The 26,753-nt window shown below is 43.2% G+C and overlaps 1 protein-coding gene across 2 annotated transcripts in view; it reads left to right on the plus strand.

Annotated features, from left to right (window-relative positions):
* Window positions 1-26,753, plus strand: part of ppargc1b (peroxisome proliferator-activated receptor gamma, coactivator 1 beta) — an 81,733-nt gene that overhangs the window by 38,955 nt on the left and 16,025 nt on the right. For both annotated transcript variants that reach the window (XM_062999952.1, XM_062999953.1), the window contains exons 2-3: window positions 19,368-19,556; window positions 23,483-23,683. In XM_062999952.1, the coding sequence (XP_062856022.1) occupies window positions 19,368-19,556; window positions 23,483-23,683 (390 nt within the window). The remainder of the gene's footprint in view (window positions 1-19,367; window positions 19,557-23,482; window positions 23,684-26,753) is intronic.

Consider the following 26,753-nt stretch of genomic DNA (forward strand, 5'->3'; position numbering starts at 1 on the left):
TGCTAATTAACACTAATGTTGGCTGTTTTGTTGGAACACTATTGAGGCTTCTAAAGAGGTTACGTTCTTACAGGAGCGGAAAAGCCAACTGTAAGTGACAAAGCAATAACCATATATTGGTGGCTGTGAAATGCAGGAAAATGACATTCACCTCGGCCTAAATGCCTTTAGGAATGCAGCGGTGCACATTAAGAACGGGACTTGTCTTGGTGGGCTGCCAAATGGGAATTTACAATGGCTTTTCAGAAAGAACTGTTTGTCCTCTCCTCGTGGCTTTGAGCTGGCGGAGGAAGAAACGGCCAATCGGACCTTGTTACTGGTCCGCTCGAAAAATAATCTGGGTCTCGTGCAGTGGGAGATGACTGCGTCTGCTTGCAGCCTCCTACAGGAGGCATGCAAAACATTTTACCACTGTCTGGATTTGCGTCAGAGCGCTGTTTAGCAGATCAGATCATCTTGATTTAGAGATTAAATGGAAACATTTCTGGCTGGTATTATTGTGCAGATTGTTTGGCGAATTCATTTTCATTTAATTTCAAGATGTTGGCGTCCAGGTGGTGTAGCGGGATATTTCACTAACGCATCAGCGCTTGGATTCTGATCTCGGCTGTGCTACCAGTCAGCAGGCACAATTCTGTGGGAAAAGACAGGACTAAAAAGGGGATGGAGTCTTTGATGTTGTGGAAGGACCTTGGTTAAACACAATCAAAGACATATCCTGCAATTAAATTGTAGATGGCGTTGACAAAGCACCTAACTTTAAGCAGCCATGGGGGTTCTGTATGGATCCAGTGTCGTTTTACCGAGTGAGGCGTGAACAGGAAGCAGACAGTGACTCTCTTGGGCTAATTCCCACTAATGCTGTGACTCAAGATGTTGGCGCTCAGGTGGGGCAGCTGGATATTCCGATATTCCGCTAATGCATCAGGGCTGGGATACTGATCTTGGCTCTGCTACCCACTGGGCACCCTCCAGCAGGCACAATTGGCCACTAGTCTTCTGGGTGGGAAAAGTCCGGACTAAAAAGGGGGTGGGGTCTTCAGTGCAGTGTAAGGACCCTTATTAGGAGCCTGACGTGCCTGTATAGAAGTAAAGGAACACAGATCTGTGCACAGATCTCTCCATGCGTGAGACTGGCACATGACTCTCACATGCAAATCCACCGAAGTATGGACAAATAAGAAGGGGTCAATGGAGGGAGCGTGTCAGGCAAATATACCCTTCTCGGATGACATCGGGGTCACCAGCAAAATTAAGAGAAAGACTGAGAAAATACATAAATAAGGAGTCGCTCAGGTGGCGCAGCGGTAAAACACGCTAGCACACCAGAGCTGGGATTTCAAATACATCGCTCTGCCATCCGTCTGGGCTGGAAGGCCACATGAACAATGATTGGCTGTTGTTCAGGGTGGGATGAGCCGGACCAGGGTTTCTCATAACTGGTGCAATTACAATCTCTGCTGGCTGATTGATGGCGCCTGCGCAGAGTTGGGGATCAGGGTGTGGCGCTCCGTGCACAAAGCTGATCCGCATATGAACTCGCCTTGTGCAGGTGAAAAGAGGCAGTCGGGACTGCGCACTGGTCAGAGGGGTGTGTGCCAGTCATGAAGCCCCTCAGTCAGCAGTGGAGGGTTGTATCGGTAGAGGTAAAGCGTAACGCAATGAGGGTAATTGGATACGACTAGATTAAGGGAGAAAATTGAATTGTTAATAAACTGGTTAATAAAATGGTTTAATAAAATGGTTAATAAACAGAAATTCCTGTCATTTATGTCTCAAAAACACAAAATCAAAGACACATCCTGCAGTTAAACTGTAGATGGCTTTGAGAAAATGCTTAACTTCATGCAGCCAGTAGAGTTCTGGATGAAACCAGTGCCGTTTCACCGAGTGAGGCGTAAATAGGAAGCAGACAGTGATACTCCTTTGGGCTAATTCCCACTAATGCTGTTACTCCGCCATGACCTTCGGTTTCTTTCAGCTGTCTGAGCTTTGTGCTCGGCGCATGGTTTAAGCTGCTGCAATGTCCTTGAAATGACAGCGCAGACCACGCAGGAAACTGACAGGAAGAAAAAAAATCACCTCAGCTTTAATTACTCCTAATAATCTTAACCTAATGACCTTAATACATTTACCCTGACAGAGTCATCGATAATCAAATTCGGGGGGTGTGATTGTCAGCATCACTGTCGTTCTGGACAGGGTGGGTTCTCTTTAAATAACTTTGGGCACAGAATCAGTCAGCACCCGTACTGTACCATGCAGTAATTGCTAGAGGTGAGTTCTAGCAGATCTGTCATGAATACTACCTTAAAACAAATGTGTCATAACACAGAGAATATAGAAAGATAGAACTTTACATTAGAAGTGGTGGCTTAAATCTAAGGCCTGGCAGATGGCACAGCCTTCTGTTTGAGCATTAGGTATTCAAGGGGAATTATCTCTGTGCTTCAGAGCTCACTCGGAAAGCCGAATCATCCGAGGACCATTCACAATTGGCTCCAAATCTTTAACCAATGCTGACTCCCAGAAAAAGGGGCTGTGGATATGACTTAGACCTTTATAAGTTCAGTAAAAAATATTTGTGATGAAATTTGTGAGGAGAAAAAACCTTTGACCTAATTCTTGGTGAGCGTTTGAGATATGCAAGCTGTCTTCATGTCCTAAGAACTGCAACTGTTGTATAAATCCCTTAATACATCATTTGGGGCAAGTCCCAAGCCTGTCCTAGAAACATAGGGTGCAAGGTTGGAATACACCCTGGAAAGTTAATTAGTTCATTACTAGGGATGTAACGATGCACCACAAGACGGTTAAAAATCGGTGCACCGGTCACGATTCGAATCGGTTATTCCTTTAAGATGAATCGATATTCACTTTATACAGCAGAGGGCACTGGCGCTATTTACCTCACCTGGTTGACGTCACTACAGGGTTGCCAGGTAGGGAGATTTTCCAGCTAAATGTGAGGATACTTTCTTTATTTGTATTATTCATTTAATAATGTTGGATTTGTTTAAAAATTTCATTTAAATTTTTTTTTTTTACACATTAAGCATTATTTGGCATAGTCTTAGCACAAATACAGTATTTTATCTTATTTTTTTTAAGGGGAAATAACAAAAGGAACCTGTCATCATTTGTATTCAATTTCATTTTGTTAAAAAAAAAATCGGGAAAAAATCGTATCGTGAACCCAGTATCGTGTATCGTATCGTGGGTAGAGTGTATCATTACATCCCTATTCATTACACTTCAACTTGCCCTGTAATCTGAGAACAGTCTAAATTAACAGTACATGGGGTCCGTCTGTAAACCTAGTGAGCTGCCCTGCTGCCCACTGCCTGCCTAAGCAGAGAGGATTCTAACTGATATCAAACATATAGGGTTTGAACGATTATTACTAACATACTAACTATTGGCAGTGTTAGCTCAGTGGTTAGGGTACGGGACTGGTAATCAAAAGGCCCTTAACCCTCAGTCATAACTGTCAGTTGCTTTGAATAAAAGCATCTGCTAAATGCCACAAATGTCAATGTACACTATTACGATAATAACTAAGCTAACACAGTTAGCCTCAGCCCATTCAAACCAATGGACTGAGGTGGCACAACCCGCTAGCATGCCAGCTAACATCTCCCTACACGTACCTTAAACAGTAAAATTGTCAGTATGAAGCCTAAGTTTGTAAATAAATGACACTTGTACACCTTTATACAAATTAAAAATCAGTGAGAATTTATTTACATTTAAAAAGAACTCCGCATCCGTTTGCCGTATTTGAATTTTTTGTGAGAAAAGTTGCGTCTCACAGAATTCTGGGATTGCCTTCACCGCTGAAGAAGCATTGGATGCTCCCTCGTTATTCAGTCAGAATATCGCCCAATTAAGGCATCTTAGTTGGCAGCATTTTAAGGCAGATCCTTAATTCTCAGGAGCATGTAGTGCCTAGTTCACACTACACGATTTTTGCAGTGATTTTCGCTCGCCGACTGGTTGCTTCTAGATGTGGCAGCCCGGGAGCAACTCTGCAATCTAAACTCGGCACTCGACTGTTCAACAACTTGATCCGAGCGGCTGAAGGGAGATATCTAGCATGTTAAATATCTGGATCAGTCGGTTGTGTCTGGCAATGAGTGCGGTGAGGGGGATAATGTAGTTTTTATCAGGATCGGCACACACACAAGCTTTACAATATCTGTGATCTTATCTTCCACGCCAAACTATAATACCAGCGCTGCAATACAAAAATATTTGTATAAAAAATTTATTTATAAATAAAATATTTATTAACCTCCAACTCGCTACAGAACAGACAATCCCTGCTGGTCGCGTTGCCAAATCCAAATCGGATTTATTTATTTTTCTCTTTGCTTTTACGCTGCACATCAGCGCACAAACAACTTTGATCGCTCACTACTTGTTGTTTTTTGGACATGGTATCACTTTACCCCTCGTCACTTCTCACGTTGTTTTCATGACAAAACGTAGTTTGGGAGACCAGAGAAGCTCGCCTACGATTCCAGTTGGTGATAGATCGTGTGGTGTGAAACCCCCTATCTCCGATCAGTCGTGTAGTGTGAAAGCCACACTGACTTGAAAGACTCCCGATTACAAGAGATCCAGTCGTGTAGTGTGAACTGTAGTGCGACCTGAAAGTCTTGGAAAGTCTTGTAGTGTAAACTTGGCATAGGATGACATAAAATGCTACAATGTTAAGAGCTCACTAGGTTTTCAGATGAGTCTGCATTGTAGCCTAGAATTATTTTAAGACTTATTTAAACAATCTGGTTATGCCGTCTTGACTTAAAAGCAGAACCTGTATTTGCAGATTTATTACACGTTATATTTCCAGCCGTGATACATCAGCCACTAGTTTTATAATGTCTGTAGTGTCAGACCGCCTTCGCTTAACTTCGCGTGCAACTTGCAACAGCTGTGTCCGAGCACTGTCCTTTCAACTGTTCTTGAAACTAAGGTCAGTCCACCACTTCAGTCACTTCTTGTGTTTCAAAACAAACCCCCTTTTCTCAGAGCACCCCTAAAATAGATATTGGAATATGCTGTGCCCTGATATCTTGGCAGCTGTTAACAGGCGAAATAGGGACCCGAGATAGTGTCTACGACCCACTGCATGACTGCGTTTGTTCTACCACATGTCTCCCTCTTTGGCACACCTTTATTTGAACTACATCCTAAGTGCAGTACATGCCATTCGGTACCAATATTCAGATCCCTTCTTTTCACCTCACTGCACTTTAACATTCCACTAGGGACAGCTGGAATTAAAGCACAAGATACTGCAGCAAATGCATTTTTTATATTTAGAAAGTGGCTTCTGTTCCAGGCCAGTAATGGGGAAAATGCACTTTTTTGGGATTTCAGGCGCAGGTGCAGATTTGGATGTGTGCAGGTAATCATGTTTTTGCAGATGTTACCACATGTCTTGGTAAAATTACAGTACTAAAGAAGTCTGGGTATAATTTCAATTTAGAAATCAACGTTTAGGAACAGTCAGTACTTTTGCAAGCTCAAACAGCAGCAATAGATGAGCAATTGTCTGAGTTTAAATCTACAAGGTGGACCAACTAATAGAATGGACATTCACGGTATTTAAAATCTCCAGCGGCGCTGCTGTGTTTGATCCACTCATACCAGCACAACACACACTAACACACCACCATCATGTCATTATCACTGCAGTGCTGAGAATGATCCACCACCTAAATAATACCTGCTCTGTGGTGGTCCTGGGAGAGTCCTGACCATTGAAGAACAGGGTGAAAGCAGGCTAAAAAGGTAGGCAGAGAAACAGATGGACTACAGTCAGTAATTGTATAACTACAAAGTGCTTTTATATGGTAAGTGGAGCTGATAAAATGGACAGTGAGTGTAGAAACAAGGAGGTGGTTTTAATGTTATGGCTGATCAGTGTATAGTTTGTGTTGTGACTGAATGATTTACACACACACACACACACACATACACATACACAACTCTCTCTATACAGAATTTAACAACTGTTTTTATGTATTTTGTCAAGAAATGAAAGACCTACAGGCTCTTTAGAGGCAGGACTACGTTTATTGCCTTGACTGACCACTTGCTGTGTTTTGCCCTGGAATGGTTGGTTAATCTACGTGAACTGACTCTATAATCTGAGCAATAAATAGGAGCTAAAATTTGTCATCTGAGTTCCAGGTCTTCTTAGTAGATACCTCCAAGGCTTTGTAGTTAGCCTGTCACTACATCCCAGTGTATCTCCATTAGATGGCAGATCTATTAGATGGTCCTTCATTGTTTTTGTAGTTCTTCTGTGATAAGGGCAAATGTCTGAGACAACTAGTGTAGATGCTTCTATTTTCATTTTTGTCTTGGATTTATTACAATGTCGTCATTAGAAATACTACAATCAGCATAATTATCTAATTAAAAGCCAAAATGTAAGCAATCCTTAATTTCTCGATAAAGATTGGTATAAAAGAGCACATTTAAAGAACATAAGAATAGCACTTGACGGCCGCCCAGGTGGCGCAGCGGTAAAGTACGCTAGCTCACCAGAGTTGGGGTTTCGAATACATCGTATAGAATCTCAGCTCTGCCTTTCCGACTGGGCTGGGTGGCTGTATGAACAACGATTGGCTGTTGTTCAGGGTTAGAGGGTAAGAAAGTCTGATCATAGGTCCTCATAACTGGTGCGACTGCGGCTCCTGATGGCTGACTGAGGGCGCCTGCACAGGGCTGAGGAATACTGCTGATGGGGGTGTGGCCCTCCATACACAGTGCTCGTCAAGTGTATGAACTCGACTAGTGCAGGTGAAAAATGCAGTCTGTACTGACTGTGCCTACCGGAGGGGGTGCAAGTCAGTTGAGAGGCGTCCTCAGTCAGCGGCGAAGGGTCGAATCAGTATAGAGGACGCATTCAGGGTAATTGGACATGATTAGACTGGGGGATAAATATAACCATATAACCATGGTGTAAGCATGGCGTAAAACAACTAAATAAATAAAAATTAAAAGTTGAATCCTTGAAAAATGGGCGTGGGATTTGGAAATAGTCTTGGTATTGGGTGAATACTCTAAGTTTGTGTCCAGTGTTTCAACGAGAATCTCGTGATGTTGCTGAACACGGAGAGATGTGTACTAAAACCTCTTTGCTTTGATTACTGCCGTCCATGCTGCCAGAGCGAAGGCACAGACGGTTCCCGACTCCATCGTGTGAATTAGATTGAGCTGGGTTGATGCCATCCTCCTTGGCTGTCGTGACTCGTGATTTGTATTCAGTCGGTCCGATATGAAACGGCTCATTTCGCATCCCAGACGCGCTCTCTTTTTCTTGTGACTTCCACCCGCCACTGCAGAACAAATCTCCTGGAAACAAGAACGAACATAACGACAACCGCCCAGCAGCTTATTCAGCTGGAGAACTTTCTCGCTGCGGTCTTGCGACGATTAATTTAGCTGCTTCGTTTCAGCGTAACCTTTTAATTGTAGCTTGGCATGGCTAACGCGGTTCAAGGCTGTTTGAGTCTCCTCAGAGACAGCAGTGCTGTTTGAGCCTGAAATAGCTCCTGCATTGTCCTGCAACACCCCCCTCCCTCCTCAGCTATAGTCGTGACTGCTGCAGGTACAATTACTTTAGCATCTCCTAGGTGCCACCTGGCCCAACGGTGTTCACTTGAGCTTTGGTTGCAGTTCTTATGCCAGGCTTGAAATATTGTACCGCACTGCTGTGCAGGAAACGTACGTTGGGAAGCCAGTTTACTGTGAAACTGGAGACGTGGCACCCTAGGAAGTGCTGACAACCTTTTGGATCTCCCACTGATCCTTTATCTACTGCATCTTTAAGTCACAAGTAGCCTGGCATAAGCTTTTTTTCTTGCTGCTTTAATATTTTTGGCTTTTTTCTTCTTGGAACGGTTTTCATAGGTCAGGTTGACATTTACAGCAGATGATTGATATCAGTTGGGTAAATAAACCTACATTTGATGGCATGGAACGCATTTGATATAACATGACATTAATACATTTCACAACAGGCAATTATTTATATTTACAGCCCCAACCAACAATGGTATTTTTCACCTTTGACTTACTTGTCTTACCCTGTATTTACACCAGAATCAATGTAACATAACACAAAGCAACCAAGGATTCATTAATGGCCAATGGGAGCTGTTGATGACAATACAGACTCAAAGTGGGTGGAGTCAATGATGCACCAAAGTAGAGCCAAGTTGAAATGATGTGACCATAACACAACTTCATTCCTTGCAGTCAGGCGGCACGGTGGCTAAGTGGGTAGCACTGTCGCCTCACAGCAAGAAGGTCCTGGTTTTGATCCCCAGGTGGGGCAGTCAGAGTCCTTTCTTTGTTGAGTTTGCATGTTTGCCCCGTGTCTGCGTGGGTTTCCTCCGGGTTTCCTCCCACAGTCCAAAGACATGCAAGTGAGGTGAATTTGAGACACTAAATTGTCCATGACTGTGTTTGATATAACCTTGTGAACTGATGAACCTTGTGTATGAGTATTTACCGTTGTGTAAAACATGACGTTAAAATCCTAATAAACAAACTAACATTTCTTGCAGTCTGGAACCCAATACCCTTTGGTTTTTATGCAATATTTGTTAGTGTGAAGAACAAACGATTTACTGTCTTTAATATAGAAGACAAAGAAGCTTGAAAATAGATGCTTGATTGTGTGAATTAGTAATCTATTGCTTGATTGACGCATAAACAGCCAATTACTGTCTGAAGTGCTATTAAACATTCATGCCTTGTCTCAAACTGCACATTACCATACTAAGTATGGTGCTGCATCACTACACTACCAATGGGTTAAGACTATACTATGCAGTATGGTAGTATACAGTTTGAGATTGTCTGGACACTCCAGTGATTTGCAGGTTCGGTGTTTTGAAATGACCAACTAAGGCTACACCATGCCAAGGTTCAGGATAGAAAGGTAGATGAAAGCAATCTGCTTGATCCTGATCAGGGTTGCAACAGTTTGGGTACCAGCTCACATAACATTGGGGGACAAACAGAAACCAGAGTACCTTAAAGAATCCTCATCAAACAACTTGCAGTCGGCATGCAGAGCTAAGAATCAATTTCGAACCCGGTACCAGTGATCTACCTGCTACACTGATGAACCCTGATGATACCCTCATAGAAATAGGGCTTTTATCTTTTTTTTCAATCCTTTTTAATGGAAAAGGGCTGCATGTTATCTAATGATGCCTTTGTTTGGGTCTTCACACTTCAGAGGGTATTATAATTACCTCAGTCATTAGATATGATCAGTCTAATGTGGAGGATCTGAAGTGTAGGATGGTGTATAAGATCCAGACCATGTGAAGAAATGAATACTAGATTATACTAGATGTATAGCAACTGCTTCTAATACGTCTTATGTACTTATGTGACATCTGTGCAACCCAGCTGACGACAAAGGTCGAGAACCACTCTTCTAAGGAGCATTTATAAATATTCAAATTCCAAATACTTTTTTTTATTTGGTATTAAAAAAAAGTATATCCAAGGTCCATATTCTGGGCTTTTATTTCTACCATGATGTGGTAGGGAATGTACCACCTTAAAACTGTCTGTTTAATGGTAGACTCATTAAAATGTTTGGATTTAGGTGAGGAACATAATAATATGGCAAGTCAAGCCTTGCTATTCAACCTTTTAAGATTTCAAGTCCGTATGACTGACGGAATCTCTACTGTACCGCCCCAGATTCTTTTTTAACTGCCCTACTTCCAATTAAACTTGACTTGCCGTGGTAGAGTTTCCCCATTAAGATCACATTTATTCCATCAAAGAGCACTTAAATCAGGTAACTGGGGTGCCACCAATTGGAGTTTCATCCTACAGTTAGTACAGTTTGACTCCTTCGTAAAAGAGCCGTAAGATTCTTCAGCCAATCTGAACAACCCAGCTTCTTCTAGAGCCGGCTGTCAGGGAATCCATTTAAAGGTAAAGCTGAAGGGTTTCGTAATCGTGCGTGGTGAGGTTTGTGTGTAAGGAAAGGAAGAATTGGCTGCGAGGGGCACTCACTCTGTCCATGCCAAATGCAAATGGGCTCGGACTGAGTGTAATGCCAGGCCCATCACAAGCAGCTTGTGTAAGCTGTTCATAAGACCAAGGATAACGGCTATATATAACGTACCTCGCTACTAGCTGCATGCTGAAAGAAAACAGGGCACCCAGATAAAAGCCTCTTAACTCGCAGCAGAGGAAGGAATGGTTTACGCACTAGGTGACAGGAATGCCAAAAGCGAGAGCTAGTCGGGCCTCTTTATTGGGGTCGGACTTGTCTTGGTGTTTATGCCTGAAATGCTCGTCCATTAACCTAATGAGAATAAAAACTGCTCCCACATTGTTTCTGATTGGCTATTTAAAATAACAGAATAGCCAAACTTGCTGGGTTTGGAGCCTATCCTGGGTACACTAAGTACACAGCTCTGGAACCATTTGAAAGACTAAAGCTAGATTGGTAGATCTACTAAGAACTTGTTGACTGTAAATAGTACAGCACAAGACTTATCTAAAGTTTACGCCACACTATTTTAGTCCTGATTTTCCACCCGCTGGTTTTGGAAGGCATTGAAAGGAGCTCCAGCTCTGAGGCAAATCTATGCTTGGGACTCTCAAATCAGCTCTTGATTGCTATGTGTGTAGTCCCGAAAAAAATCTAGCATGGTAAATATCAGGACCTGTCGGCAACTCCAAGATGTTGCAAGCAGGTTATGACCTGCTGAGTGAGTGCGGTGCCGAGCTACAGCCAATGAGATAGCAAGATACAAAGTAAGTGAAACCTGGGAAGGCATGGCTAGAGCAAAATATAGTTTCTATAAGAATACAGTGATATACTCACAACCTTTACAGTATTTGTTACCTTATCGTCCATCCCAAATCACTGCAAAACTGGCGATCCCTGTCGGCAATGTATCCCAATTCACTCCCCCTTTCCCCTTATTTTTTTGCTGCATATTAGCCCACAGACAACTTCGATTGCTCGATTCTTGTTGACGTCCATTTCTTGGAAGGATAAAAACCCTGTCATAATTATCACTTCTTGTGTTTTTGTGACAAATTGTAGTTTCGGAGACCAGACAGACTCGTCGCGAGTCCATCTGGTGAAAAATCATTAAACGTAAGACCCCCTATCGTTGATAAGTCATGTAGTGTGCAAACCACAATGACTTAAAAATTCTTGATCACAACAGAACAAGTTGTGTCGTGTTTACAGTACAGTGATCTGACCACTTTCTGAACCTGAATGTGAACCGGTTCTGCACCAAAGAACAGCAGGTTCTTCAGCAGGAACCTTAGAGTACATAGAGGAAGCAGAACCAATAGTCGATCTGTTCAGCACTGTCGCCTCACAGCAAGAAGGTCCTGGGTTTGATCCCCAGGTGGGCCGGTCCAGGTCCTTTCTGTGTGGAGTTTGCATTTTCTCCCTGTGTTCGTGTGGGTTTCCTCCAGGTTCTCTGGTTTTCTCCCACGGTCCAAAGACATGCAAGTGAGGTAAATTAGAGATACTAAATTGTCCATGACTGTGTTCGATAAAACCTTGTGAACTGATGAACCTTGTGTTATGAGTAACTACTGTTCCTGTCATGAATGTAACCAAAGTGTAAAACATGATGTTAAAATCCTAATATAACAAGCAAAGTCGATCTGTTCTGGTATTTTAGATAAAAACAAACATCTGTAACAGCAGCACAAATCCTCACAGGTAATTTCCGTGCTCCACCAGTTATTTACTGCAGACAGTTAGTGCTGAAGTCGTGTAGTGTGTCAATGGCTTCAAACTTAGTTTGAGATTAAAAAATGGACACCAGTTACAATAATAAAAATTGCCCTGGAAATTGTCAATTGGCTAGTTTAGTTGAAACCCCTTATTATCCACTTGGATTAGCACACTTACTAATAAATAAGAAATATTTAAGAAGTATTGAGCATATAGCCTCACACTGCATTTATTTTTTATATTTTCTTTATTCATTGATGTTCTAATGTCCTTTTCTGATATTGAGACCCTCTGCTCTTGTGACCCTCTGATGACCTTGTCACAGACCAGTACCCCTCTGCATTCCCCTTCCAGTGGGCTGACCTTGTATGGTTTTGTGCTGGTGTGCTGAAACAGAAGCCATTACCATGCTCAGTGACTTTACTGCTCTTACTCTGTATGAGGGGCAATATAGAGGTCATGAGAACATAGTGTGTGTTTTGTGTGTGCTTTATCATTATCTTGATGCCCTTCAGTTGGGACTTGCTTAATGTACACACCTAACGCAAGCCCTCTCTACTGGTTAATGGTGTTAATGGTGACTGGAAACGCTGGTGACAAAACACAGATAATTTTTTTCTTTTAAGATAAGACGGTCGTGAAAGGTCGTCATTCTTGTCTGGCAAGAGGATGATGAACGAGAAAGACTAAATGGTAGTGTCATTGAAGAGGTGACTGAGCGTGTATTTTTAATGAACTTTATCATTAAGGTGTATGTTTCAATTATTTTATTCCAATTTTTATTTACAATTTACACTGATAAGTCAGAACATTAAAACCACCTCCTTGTTTCTACACTCACTGTTCATTTTATCAGCTCTACTTACCATATAGAAGCACTTAGATGGACTACAGTCAGTAATTGTAGAACTTCAGTTTCTCTACATACTTTTTTAGCCTGCTTTCACCCTGTTTTTCAATGGTCAGGACCACCACAGAGCAGGTATTATTTAGGTGGTGGATCATTCTCAGCACTGCACTGACAATGACATGGTGGTGGTGTGTTAGTGTGTGTTGTGCTGGTATGAGTGGATCAGACACAGCAGTGCTGCTGGAGTTTTTAAATACCGTGTCCACTCACTGTCCACTCTATTAAACACTCCTTCCTAGTTGTTTCACCTTGTAGATGTGAAGTCAGAGACGATCGCTCATCTATTGCTGCTGTTTGAGTTGGTCATCTTCTAGACCTTCATCAGTGGTCACAGGATGCTGCCAACAGGGTGCTGTTGGCTGGATGTATTTTTGGTTGGTGGACTATTCTCAGTCCATCAGTGACAGTGAGGTGTTTAAAAACTCCATCAGCGCTGCTGTGTCTGATCCACTCATACCAGCAGAACACACACTAACACACCACCACCATGTCAGTGTCACTGCAGTGCTGAGAATGACCCACCACCCAGATAATACCTACTCTGTAGTGGTCCTGACCGATGACGAACAGCATGAAAGGGGGCTAACAAAGCATGCAGAGAAACAGATGGACTTCAGTCAGTAATTGTAGAGCTACAAAGTGCTTCTATATGGTAAGTGGAGCTGATAAAATGGACAGTGAGTGTAGAAACAAGGAGGTGGTTTTAATGTTATGGCTGATCGGTGTATATTATAACGGTTGACTGGTCCGACGAATATTGTTTTTGCTATGACTGGGACCAGGATGCACTGTAGGACAGTGTATCTCAAGGCAAACTGAAGGTGAAGGATCTGCAGGTAATGCCCTGGTACCACATACCACAGGACTTCCATGTCTTGGTGGGTCAGGGCATTATTAAGTGGGTGGCCTTAGTATTTGGCTTGTCAGTGTATATTCTAATTTTGTGCTGCTTAGATTGCATACCAAACTGTGCACTTTGTGAATTGCAATGACCCAAAATGTAACCAGTGGTCTGGACCAACCCATTTGTGTAACCATGGGGATTTAGCAGCTTTATCAGTCTTAGTAATGGACAAAAACAGGAGGGAATCTAAAGCTTCTCCAAATAATATCAGGCATCAGCGTTGATCTGAGTCACACCTCAGTAGCCAGCTCTGCCGTGACTGGAGCCACCTCGACACCACTACACCACCCAGCGCCGAGCTGCTTTGCATTTTCAGCATGTCCTCGCATGCATGCCGAGTGTGTGTATGAGGTTTTGTATATGCATACATGTGCGGCGCACGTGCTGGCATAGCGAGTGACCTTCCAAGCCCAAGGTGCTTCCGTATCGATTGATATCAGAGCTCCATAACGGGGAGAAGACAGGAGATTGGGGTGGGGGGGATGATTGAGCAAGAAAAAGGAAGGACCAAAAAAGGTCAGAGGAAAAAAAAGGATGTATGGATATGCGATGCGCTGTGAGCGTATGTTTAGATTGATTAGCTGCGGTCGCTTGGCCGCTCCTGAGAGCCGGGGATGGGGCGGGGTGGGCTATAGGAGGAAAAGAAGAGCGGGATGACTCAGGGGCACGTGAGAAGGATGTGAGGAGAGTGCTAAAAAGAGCAGCAGCAGCAGGGGATGGATTGTATATGGAGCATCAGGATGCAGGAGGAACGGTATGCATCTGATCGGATGTTAGCGGATCATTCAACATTTTGTGTAAACCATCCTATTTTACACCATAAATATTGTCATTCATGTTTAGTATGTTTTATTCTGACCGAGGTCATGATGGTGTCTCAAACCACCTGGAAACACTAAGCTGGACACTGGAATAATCCCTGGATGGGATGCCAATATATTATACACTTACTCATTTATTCATTCACTCATAAACCAGAGGTAATAAACCCAAGACCCTTCCTCTTCTCCCAGGCTTTGTGCTCTGATGTCAAAATCTGTCATTTATTAAAGATAGGATAAAGAAATCATAGCAGTCTATTCAAGACCTGTACAAAAAAACAATCATTATATTGAGCCGCTTGTATGGCTAGCAGCGCTAAAATACGCTAGCCTACCAGTGCTATTAGCCGGCCAGGAGCTTACGCAGACACATGATTGGCAGGTGGGACAGCAGCCAAACAGGGTTTCCTCATGGGGCGGGGCAGTGGCTGAACAGGTTTCCTCATGGGGTGGGACAGTGGCTCTCATAGGGGGTGGGACAATAGCTGAACAGGCTTTCCTCATGGGGGTGGGACAATAGCTAAACAGGGTTTATCGTAGGGTGGGGCAGTGGCTGAACAGGGTATCCTAATGGGGAATCATTGTCCTCATGGGGGTGGGGCAGTGGCTGCACAGGGTTTTCTTATAGGGGCGGGGCAATGGCTGCACAGGGTTTTCTCAGAGGAAGGGGCGGGACAATGGTTGCACAGGGTTTTCTCATAGGGAGAGGGCGGGACAATGGTTGCACAGGGTTTTCTCATAGGGAGAGGGCGGGACAATGGTTGCACAGGGTTTTCTCATAGGGAGAGGGCGGGACAATGGTTGCACAAGGTTTTCCTCTTAGGAAGGGCCGGGACAATGGTTGCACAGGGTTTTCTCATAGGTAGAGGGCGGGACAATGGTTGCACAGGGTTTTCTCAGAGGAAGGGCCGGGACAATGGTTGCACAGGGTTTTCTCAGAGGAAGGGGCGGGACAATGGTTGCACAGGGTTTTCTCATAGGGAGAGGGCGGGACAATGGTTGCACAGGGTTTTCTCATAGGGAGAGGGCGGGACAATGGTTGCACAGGGTTTTCTCATAGGGAGAGGGCGGGACAATGGTTGCACAAGGTTTTCTCTTAGGAAGGGCCGGGACAATGGTTGCACAGGGTTTTCTCATAGGTAGAGGGCGGGACAATGGTTGCACAGGGTTTTCTCAGAGGAAGGGCCGGGACAATGGTTGCACAGGGTTTTCTCATAGGTAGAGGGCGGGACAATGGTTGCACAGGGTTTTCTCATAGGGAGGGGGCGGGACAATTGCTGAACAGGGTTTCCTCATAGGGTGGTGGGACAATGACTGCACAGGGTTTTCTCATAGGGAGAGGGGGGGACAATGGTTGCACAGGGTTTTCTCATAGGGTGGTAGGACAAGGGCTTCACAAGGTTTTCTCATAGGGAGTGGGCGGGCCAATGACTGCACAAGGTTTTCTCATAGGGAGAGGGCGGGACAATGGCTGCACAAGGTTTTCTCATAGGCGGGCGGAACAGTGGCTGCACAAGGTTTTCTCATAGGGGGGCGGAACAGTGGCTGAACAGGGTTTCCTCATATCTGCTGCAATTATGACCTCTGCTGGCAACACAATGAAACGGGTGATAATGGAGATCAGGGCGCGTGACTCTCCGTGCGCTATTCGGATCCCCGTATGAACCCACATTGCGCAGGTGGAAAGATGTGCTCAGTACTGCACACGTGTCGGAGGGGCATGTAACACATGTGACCCTTCTAATTCAGGAATAGAGGTCTGCAGCAGTAGAGGCAAATTATGATCGGATCATTGGATATGACTAGGTTCAGAGGAAAAAGCTTTATATTGATGTCAGCCAATCACAAAGCAGCATTTGCCATTGCCGTAGCATTGCTGATGCTGATCATGCAGCTGAATTATAAATAGCATGACTTGAAATGTACAGATGCTGCTACCTCTCTACTGGAAAGTAACAATCATCGACCGTCCCTCCACCCCTGTAGGAAATCTGATTACTGACTGATATGTAAACTCTCAAGGTTACGTGCACTTTTATATTAAAATAAAACAAACTTCAAGCATTAGATTATCAGATTATCAAAATCTGATTATCCTGTGCATGTATGAGCACTCACTCGCACACACCCAGGGCTTCCACGATACTCACCAATCTGTGCACGGTATTCCTATTCCAATATTCCTATTTTACACTATAAGATTGAAGGCTTTATTCTGACCATATTTATGGTGGGTCTAAAACCAACTGGAAACACCAAGCTGGACACTAGAATCTACCTTGGTATACCATGGTGCCAGTTTTTCTTCTTATCATTTATTGCAGATGCCCAAACTGTTAATCTAGAGACCTTACAGCGGTATAACTGCAATTCAACACTGAACGTAATTAATGGTCCACTATTACTCTGGTGTCGGGCTCAATCCTGCAGCACCCACACGTAAACTTAAAACCATCATGATAGACCTTATTTGTGTAATAAAATCTGTAATCAGTAGCTTGTGGTGCATTTTTATTTTTCGTTTATGCCTTTTATAATACATGCCTATCGATTCCACACAGCTGATGGTGTTTTTATGAGACTGACGCATTACCATAGCGCAGATCGTTACCTCTTGAATTGACCAGGCTTTGTTCAGTAGATCGACAGGAAATAGACAGGTCGGCCTTTTGACGGGAAGGCTCATCAAGAATGCGTTCGAGTGACCCCTCAGATTATCCATGCTTCGACCTTTGCTAAAATAGAGTGGGGCGAGGTTCACCGCGTCAGCATTTAGCCGGAACAGCTGTTTTCCACCAGACGGCGGGTACAGCACGGGAAGGTTGCTGATCAGAATTATTTCCGACCCTGGTTGAGCGCCTGGATCCGCTTCCCATTGCAAAACGGTAGCCGTGTGAACAGAAAAACGTGCACTTGTGGTTCTGGTAGTTCTGCTGACTGGTACGAGTAGTCTGACTTTACACAAATACGACAGCTTAACTTGCAGATGGTACATTATCACTCTTATGACATCTGCTGGGAGGTCAGTGGTGTTGACTGTCCACTCATGCCAGGCTTACGCAACAGTATTACGTGGACAACCTTAAGACCAATTTGCCTCTTCCAGCATTTGCATCAGGTGTCCTGATTTCAAGCTGATCTTAAAGGATTAACCTTAAAGATTATTCTCTGGTGTGGGGTCTGTGTAACCCAATTCTAACCTCTGTGATCTACTTAAGGTCCAATCAGGCTGCTTCAGTTTTCTTTGCATTTTTCCACCAATTTTCCTCCAAATCTAGTCATATCCAATTACCCGATTGCATTTCACTTCCTCTCTACTGATGCTCTACTGACTTCCACTGCTGACAGAGGAGTGCCGTGACTAATTCACACTAACTTTGATTCGCTTAGAGAGTCACGCACTGATCCCATTATTCCCCGTCTCTGTGCAGGCGCCATCGATCAGCCAGCAGAGGTCGTAATTGCATTAGTTATGAGGAATCCCTTCTGGCACCTTCCCTACGAACAAGCCAATCATTGTTTGTGTAGGCGCCCAGCCTGCTGGTAGCAGAGCTAAGATTTGAACAGACGAGTTCGAGAAGTCAGCTCTGGTGTGCTACCTGCGCTATTTAAGTGCTAAAAACACAATTATTCCTTATATTATAATTATGAAATATGTCCATATTAGTAATAATTTCTCAGGAATCATTTTTAAATGTGTAGTTTGAAGTAAATAGGGTAAGATAGAGGTAAACATTTAAGGATGAAAAACATTGCTTGGCTGGGCATTTAGCTGTGTTTGAGGGTGGGAAGGTTGAACAGGGTCACTTCTTTTTCTTTTGTATAATGTATATTTACATTTTCAGCATTTGGCAGATGCTTTTATCCAAACCAACTTACAGTACTGTGACAGTGTATTGTCTAAGCAATTAAGGGTTAAGGGCCTTGCTCAAGGGCCAACAATGACAACCTGGCAGTGGTGGGGCTTGAACCAGCGACCTTTTGATTATTAGTCCAGTACCTTAACCACTAGGCTACAACTGCCCTATTATATCTGGAGCCGCAAGCTACCTACTGACAGTGGTCCGAGGAGGGACAAGCCACCAACATGATGACTATTGTGTTTGGTATGGACCAACAGAAGTCCTACTGCTGTTTAACTTGCGGATAATTTTAATACACAGTTCATCAAACCCTAGTGTGTATAGGGCTGGGCAGTCATAGACCGGTCAAAGTGCCCATGCTAACTCATGTCCCCTGTTGAATAAGCACAAAGGCATCGCAACAATGAGGCAATGAACAGCCAGGCAGGTGTAGAGATGGGACCACAACAGACAGAAGTTGAATGACCTGCTGGTAACATCCTGGTACTGGATACAAGACTTTTTCTGATGTCTTGTGTAGTTCATGTCCTGGCAGGTCAGAGCTGTTTGTGCTGCGTGTTAAGTGGGTGGTTCTAATGTGTTTGGACATGATTAAATGACAAAAAGTGAAATCCTGGATTTGTTACTGTACTATCTAATAGAAATGAGCAGAGGACAGAGAAAATGAGAGAGCAGAGCACTGTTGTGCACATCAAGGAGAGAAATGTGTTTTTCTCAGCCTTCTCTTGGGATTTGAAGCACTTCCCTTCTCACAGTTCTTACTCTGTCACGTACAACACACACACACACTGTTCGTTCTGCGCTTTCTGTGTTTTCAGCGCATTAAAGTGTTGCTCGACTGAATTCAAAGGCCATTAAAGAACTCATTTAATTAGTAATAATTAGTAGAAGTTTTGCTCAGGGAGTAGGCCGAGTCGTACGGCGCTCGACGCTCATCGCTTCGCGCCCGCAGCATATCCATTGCTCAAGGCAAAACGATCCAGTTAGCTGACCACATTCCTGCTTATTGATCATCCAGCGAGGAAGTATATTATTAGATGCAGCCTATAGGGAAAACGTCTCTTTGAACTGAAATTTGACGTTACTCTTTCTGTCTCTCTTACAGTATGGGGAGGAGGAGGAGGTCTGCTCGGACCCCCTGGACACCGATTTCCCAGACTTCGACCTCTCGCAGCTGGACGCCAGCGACTTCGATTCAGTGAACTGCCTCGGCGAACTGCACTGGTGCAACGACCAAGCCAACAGCTCCCCCGCCTCCATTCAGTACAGCGTCGGGGACGCCGAGCTCTTCGAGGTCAGACCCCACTATCTGCATCGCTCCACTGACGATCCCCAGCTCCGATCTCGATCTCGCCCGTGACGTAGCTATTCCCACCGGTAGCAGCCTAATAGAGCTTGATTGGGCTTAATGGAGCCAGTACAAGAACCAAACCCAGTAGCCTAGCAAAACGCTTGCCGGTTTGTCAAATTTGAGTGGCACCGGAGGTCTCGTCCAAGCGCACGTCCGTTCTCGTCGTCAGTGATTGATCGGACGCTTGTCGTATCCAGTGCTAATTCACTCTTTACGTCATGTAATTCTGAGCCGTGATTGATTTGTTTTTTTCGGCGCAGGACAGAGAAGATCTCTCATACGGGTTTATTTTAGGCGCCAGGGAGACCATTGATCTGAACACTGAGTTCAGTTAACCTTTAGGTAGGGCAAAGCCCTGTAAAATGAGATCTTGTTTCCTGTGGACTCTCTCATACCAGAAAGTAAGCATGTCGCTGTACACGCCTCTTCTGACACGTGCACAGCCCTCCTCTTCTCGGTCCTGCATTCTGCACAGGCGTCTCTTCCGCAAATCAGGGTCCTTACACAGCGTATGAAGACCCACCCACCCACCCACACATAGTCCGGCCCCCACCCTGCAGATACGGTGGCCAATTATTATCTGCTGCAGGCACTGGCAATTATGCCCGCCAGATGGCGCCCAGCCGACCGGTGGCAACACTGAGTTTCGAACCGTGGAGTTCAGAAACTCGGTGCTGGTGTGCCAGCAAAATATCCTGCTGCGCCACCTGGGCGCCCAATTACTTAATTTTTTTATGGATTTACCTGAAACAGTGTATGATAGTGTTGAGTTTTCCTGCTAAAATTCTAACTATTATTTTGCATTGATGCATCAATAAAAAAAAACATAGATAAATAAATAAAATAAACTTTTAATTGAGAAACATCTTATGCTACAGCCTAAGAGTTTGTGAACATGTCTTATAGATATTCAGTTCATGTGTTTCTCACACCCACTCTTACAGATGCATAAAATTCATCATGTAAAATTAGTTTCATGAAAAAGTATAAGCACAAAATAAAAATGATAAAATATACATATACATTATATAGTGCATATTTTTTTGTTTATTGACATTTTAGTGGCTCCCATATTTAGCACCATTGTGAATCATTCTGGTCCGCATACCTAATCTGGCACAGTTTTACAGTTTTTACACCTGATGCCCTTCCTGACACAACACTCATTTTATCTGGACTTAGGACCGGCACTAAAAATGAGAGTGCGCCTCCCAATGGCCGGGCTGTACAGCCATTTCCTTACTCGAACACAGCCAATCATGTCTGAATAGGGGCTCAACCAGCCGTTCCTACCGCTGTTCAAACCCCAGATCTCATAGGTATCTGGCTAGAGTATTTTACCTCTGTGCCACCTGAGCATCTATGCAATATTTTTGCAGTATTCTGTATTAAAAACTTTTACTGTAGATGTAGGGTGGTACGGTGGCTCAGTAGTGGGTAGCACTGTCGCCTCACAGCAAGAAAGTCCTGGCTTTGATCCCCAGGTGGGGCGGTCTGGGTCCTTTCTGTGTGGAGTTTGCATGTTCTCCCTGTGTTTGCATGGGTTTCCTCCCACAGTCCAAAGACATGCAAGTGAGATTGTCCATGACTGTGTTTGACAAACTTGTGAACGTAACCAAAGTGTAAAACATGACAATACAATCCTAATAAATTAATAAATAATTAAATAAATACTGTAGATGTAGCCTGATAAAAATGTTGTTGTTTTTTAGGCTATGCAGCTTCCAGTTAATGATTATTAGTGGTAGCCTAATGAATAGAGCTTTGGGCTGTCAATCCAAAGGTTGATAGTTTGTATCTCAGCTCTGCCATGCAGCCACTGTTGGGTCCATGAGCAAGGCCCTTAACCCTCTCAGCTCCAGGGGTGCCGTACAATGGCTGATCCTGCGCTCTAACCCCAGCTTTCAAACGAGCTGGGATATGCGGAAAAATAATTTAGTTGTACTGTACATATGTATATATGACAAATAAAGGCATTATATTCTATTATTATGCCCATAGCAAATCAGATTAGTTTGTTACTTCTTGCGACTTTCCAAATCCACTGTATGTATGAAGAGAGAATTTAATGTACAGCTATAATTTATTGACCACATTTTGTATCCATTCTATACCAGGGTTATGCCTAAAACATCAATTTAATGTTGTCTTTGTTTAAACACAGCAAGACCATCACAGTGGCCAAAAAGAAGACACCCCCCCCCCCCCCCCCCATCCTCTGTAAATGTTTTTACATCAATTATTTACTACAGTGGTTCTCAAACTTTTTAGACCGAGTACCACCCATTATCAAATCGAAACTTCCAAGTACCACCTATGTTTCTCATCACAGAACCACATAAGGCTCACATTAATTAGGTGTGTATATACATATATATATATATATATTAGTGATGGGAATTATGGCTTCTTGACGGGCGCTGGATCTTTTGGCTCGGTTCCTTTCAAGGAGCCGTTCAAAAAGTGACTTCACGCTACTAGGTAAACTATAAGACACCCTCGATATTAACATCAAATTTGCATTAAATGTAGGCCTAATTCAAACATCACTTTAATGAGAAAGATTCATTTCAAAAGGCAAAAACACTACAGGGAAGAGGCAGACTGTGGTTGCATTTCATTAAGTTTCAGAAAAATCCTCCCTTGTACAGAGATGTGACTGTGTTTGTTTCTGCTTTAAAACATAAGCACAATGAAATAATCAGATTTAACAGAATTAAACAAGTTTATAGTTTATTTCTCAATTATTTGTAATTATACTACTATCTCTCTCTCTCTCTGTGTGTGTGTGTGTGTGTGTGTGTGTGTGTGTGTGTGTGTGTGTGTGTGTGTGTGTGTGTGTGTGTGTGTGTGTGTGTGTGTGTGTGTGTCTCGCTCTCCGCAATACTGAAAGTGTTTCGGATTTGAATATCGACAATACACAGCCTTTATTACGATTTACGATTAATTCCCCTTTGCTGATGGAAGCTGAATGGGTGGATTACAGCCGATAAGAATTGTGCAGAAATAAAAGACTCGGCTCCTTTCGTTCATTTCAAAGATCCGTTCAATAGAATCGGCATGTGAGTAAGTGGGATGCGTCTGTTTAGCGGAGCAGCCAGGAACGAGATCAGTGAGCTTCAAACGCAGATCTGATCTGATAAAAGCGAGAGATCTACTGATAACTTTACTGATAACTTTACTGATAACTTTACTGATAACTTTACTGATACCGTTTCGGAAATTTCAGGATGGAAACCGCGAACGTGAAGTATAGACGTAATGAAGTACTGTGTCTGCGTAGCCCCGAATATTTTAAATAACACATTAGTTTTAATACGATTTGTTTTAATTAAACTGATTTTATTAAAACAGAATTATAAGAATTTTATTAGTAATTTACACATTTTGTTATTTTTTTATTTATTATTATTAATTTTTTTTTCGGTGCATGTAATTACTTTTCCGAGATTATCTGGCGTACCACCTCGTGGTACTTCACGTACCACCAGTGGTACGCGTACCACAGTTTGAGAACCACTGATTTACTATATATACATGCGCTATACATTATACTTACATGTAGCACTTATGTAATATATATATATATATATAGTATAATAATGTGATACCCACTATATGCTACCGACCAATATTACAATATTATATATACTATATCTGATATATGTCAGACCCAGACAGGCTGCTTATCAAATTTGAGATGACCCCAGTCTGGTATCGATCAAATCCACAGTAATCAAATAGCTTCAGGGTCCCCAGAGCTGCAGACTGTACAGATGAACCAATCCCTGGCCCTTTAGTTAGAGGTCATCTAATCTGCTTTCTTACCCTAGTCTAACCCCCTCTGCCCTTTCTTTCTTCTCTTACAGACAGAGGAGGAGAATGCGGCGCTGCTGGCCGCTCTCACGGACAGCCTGGATGGCATTGTGGAGGACGGGGTGGGGGGGCTGTCTGTGTTCCCCTCGCTGGGCGAAGACCCTGAGGAGGAAGAGGAGGAGGAAGACGACCTCCTCTTGGACAGTGAGCCCGCCCCAGGCTCGCTGAGCCCAGAGACTGAAGACCCGTCTCTAGTAAGAACCCTTCCTTCCTGTTTAAGGTGGATTTGGATGGGCCTCTGACTACCCCCACAGCATGGGTATGATAGGCAAAACAGGTCTGAATTTTTCTCATTTTGGGCTTTTCAATTCTCTTATAGCAAGCGAACTAATAAGAATCCTTTTCACAGGCGAGGAGTCGGAGCACACAAGTTTTACTATACTATAATCTAGTCTTTAATCCTTTTCTTCTTCCTTTTATAGTCTGGTTTATGCTTTCACAGAAATGAACCTTGGAATGGATCATTCATGGTTTATTAAAACGGTAGTATCAAATAAAAAGTCCCTACATACTACCTTCAATAGAAACAGCCCAAAAATACCTGATGAATTCAAGATATTCTTTTTAGATTTAAATGAAGCAGCTTTGCTTCTCATTTAAGTCCAATTGAACTATTTTTTCCACTATTATGTTGGTATGATGGTTTATTTATTTATTTATTTATTTTTTATGCATTTTCTCCCTTTTAGTGCATCCAATTGCCCAATTGCGTCATGCTTCCCCTCCACCAATGCCGATCCCTGCTCTGATTGAGGAGAACAAAGCTAACCCACACCCCCTCCGACACGTGGGCAGCAGCCGTATGCATCTTGTCACCTACACTTCAGCACTGTGTACGGAGAGACACCCCCAGACAGCACTCTCTTCCCATCTCTGTGCAGGCACTATCAATCAGCCAGCAGAGGTCGTAATTGCATTAGTTATGAGAGAGCCCCTATCCGGGTTTTTAATATCCCACCCATATCTGAACAACAGGCCAATCGTTGTTCATGTGGCCGCTCAGCCCAGCCGGCAGGCAGAGCCGAGACTCGATACGATGTATTCGAGATCCCAGCTCTGGTTCCAGCATGTGTTTTTACCGCTGTGCCACCTGAGCGCCATGATGGTTTATTCTTGAATGTGTTTTGAACTAATAGGCTTTACAACAAGCTTCTGCTTTTTATTCTTTCACCACCCGAACATGGTGTCTTTAAAAGCATCTACTTGAACCATAGACCAGGTTACAAACTGCAAATTACTTTTTAAAAGTTTGGAGCTCTGGTGGAGTAGCAGTCTTTTACGCTAGATCAACACCTCTGAAAAAAGATGGGATGGAGATGGTGGTGGGGGGGTGGAGTGAATGAAGCCCTGCAATGGTCTTCTCAGCATGTGCTTTAAAGCAAAAAAACACCTTTGTAGAGGAAATCTGACCTATTGTACAAAATGAACTGAGATTTGTCATTTTCACAAATTAAAATTTTCACTTGAGAACTAAATTTCACTCAGATTTTAAGAAAACATTCTCACTAGTGTTCACTTGTGGTCTCTACTTTTTTTAAAATGCATTTTGTCCCTTTTTCTCCCCATTTCTAGCATGTCCAATTTTTACTCGATTGTGTTATGCTTCCTCTCTATTGGTGCTGACCCCCGCCCCTGATTGAGGAGAGCGAACTGACACACGCCCCCTCCGACACATGAGCAGTACCCGACTGCATACAATCAGCCTTGTGCATGGAGAGCCTCACCCTGATCAGCATTATTCCTCTACTCTGTGCAGACGCCATCATTCAGCCAGCAGAGGTCGTAATTGCACCAGTTATCAGGAATCCCTATCCGGCTCCCTACATGGATGAACCGGGCGGCACAGTGGCTAAGTGGGTAGCACTGTCGCCTCACAGCGAGAAGGTCCTGGGTTCGATCTCCAGGTGGGGCGGTCCGGGTCCTTTCTGTGTGGAGTTTGTATGTTCTCCCCGTGTCCGCGTGGGTTTCCTCCGGGTACTTCGGTTTCCTCCTACAGTCCAAAGACATGCAAGAGAGGTGAATTAGAGATACAAAATTGTCCATGACTGTGCTCGATATAACCTTGTGAACTGATGAACCTTGTGTAATGAGTAATTACAGTTCCTGTCATGAATGTAACCAAAGTGTAAAACATGACGTTAAAATCCTAATAAACATGGATGGAAACATGGAACATGGAAACAGCCAAACGTTGTTCATATAGTCGCCCAGCCCAGCCAGATGGCAGAGCTGATATTCAATATGATGTATTCGAAATCCCAGCTCTGGTGTGCTAGCGTATTTTACCCCTGTGCCACCTGAGCGGCTTTTGCCTCTATACAAAATCATTACTGACATATTTTTGTGAAGGTTGGCGGCACTGCTTCTTGCCTACCAAACCCTCTAAATCAGGGATGTGCAAACTATGGCCCACAAGGTATTTTAGAAGTAAAATAAAAGTCCATCCGCTATTAAGCATGTTTAAAAAAAACTGCTTCAACTGTTTGAACTCTGGGTGTCCCAACAACCCCAAACAAATCTAAAACGCTCCCAGCTTCTTTCCTCAAACTTAAAGAAATGAAAACTATTTCAGGTGTGCTGGGGAAATTAATGTTTTTTACTGTGTTTAGAGGGAAGTGTGTATGTTTAATTTAAAGAAGTATAATGATCTTTCCATTAGGATTATCAACTGGTAAGTGAAATTGGCCAAATTGTAGTTTACACAACACTGTCAATGATAGATCATTTAAATAACTGTAACTTGTAATTGTTCGTAATGAAGTAGGTCTATTATATTTGTTTTATTACAAACAAGTCTGTGGCCCATTTTTTACTCCATCTGGCCCCCTAACAAGAAATGTTTGGACCCCCCTGCTCTAAATGTTTTTAATACCAGTTCAGAAGAAGCATAAACCAGGCTTATTCCATTCTTTCACTACTTCTTTTTCCACCTATTTACTTGTTTAGTCTCTCTACAGATTTTAACCTTGTTTATAAGAGACTCCGCTGATTTGTTTTCAAGTGTCATTTTTAGGAAAAACACATTTTCTTTTCCAGTGCTCCCACCGTCTCCTCCAACCTGCCTGTTTACTCAGTACATTAAGACGTTAGCTTTTCAAACACATTGTTTTATTTTGTTTTTGACTCTGAAGCTGCGTGATGTTACAGTCTGCTGAGCAGTTCCAATACATTTTATTTCCAGTCCATTAAATAATGAACAGGCAAATGTACCTGCTGCACTTTCTGCTTTTTATATAATATAAATGGTTTAAGAGAACTTACTTT

This window comes from Trichomycterus rosablanca, chromosome 8 (genome assembly GCF_030014385.1).
Source record: "Trichomycterus rosablanca isolate fTriRos1 chromosome 8, fTriRos1.hap1, whole genome shotgun sequence".
Classification (NCBI taxonomy): Eukaryota; Metazoa; Chordata; class Actinopteri; order Siluriformes; family Trichomycteridae; genus Trichomycterus; species Trichomycterus rosablanca.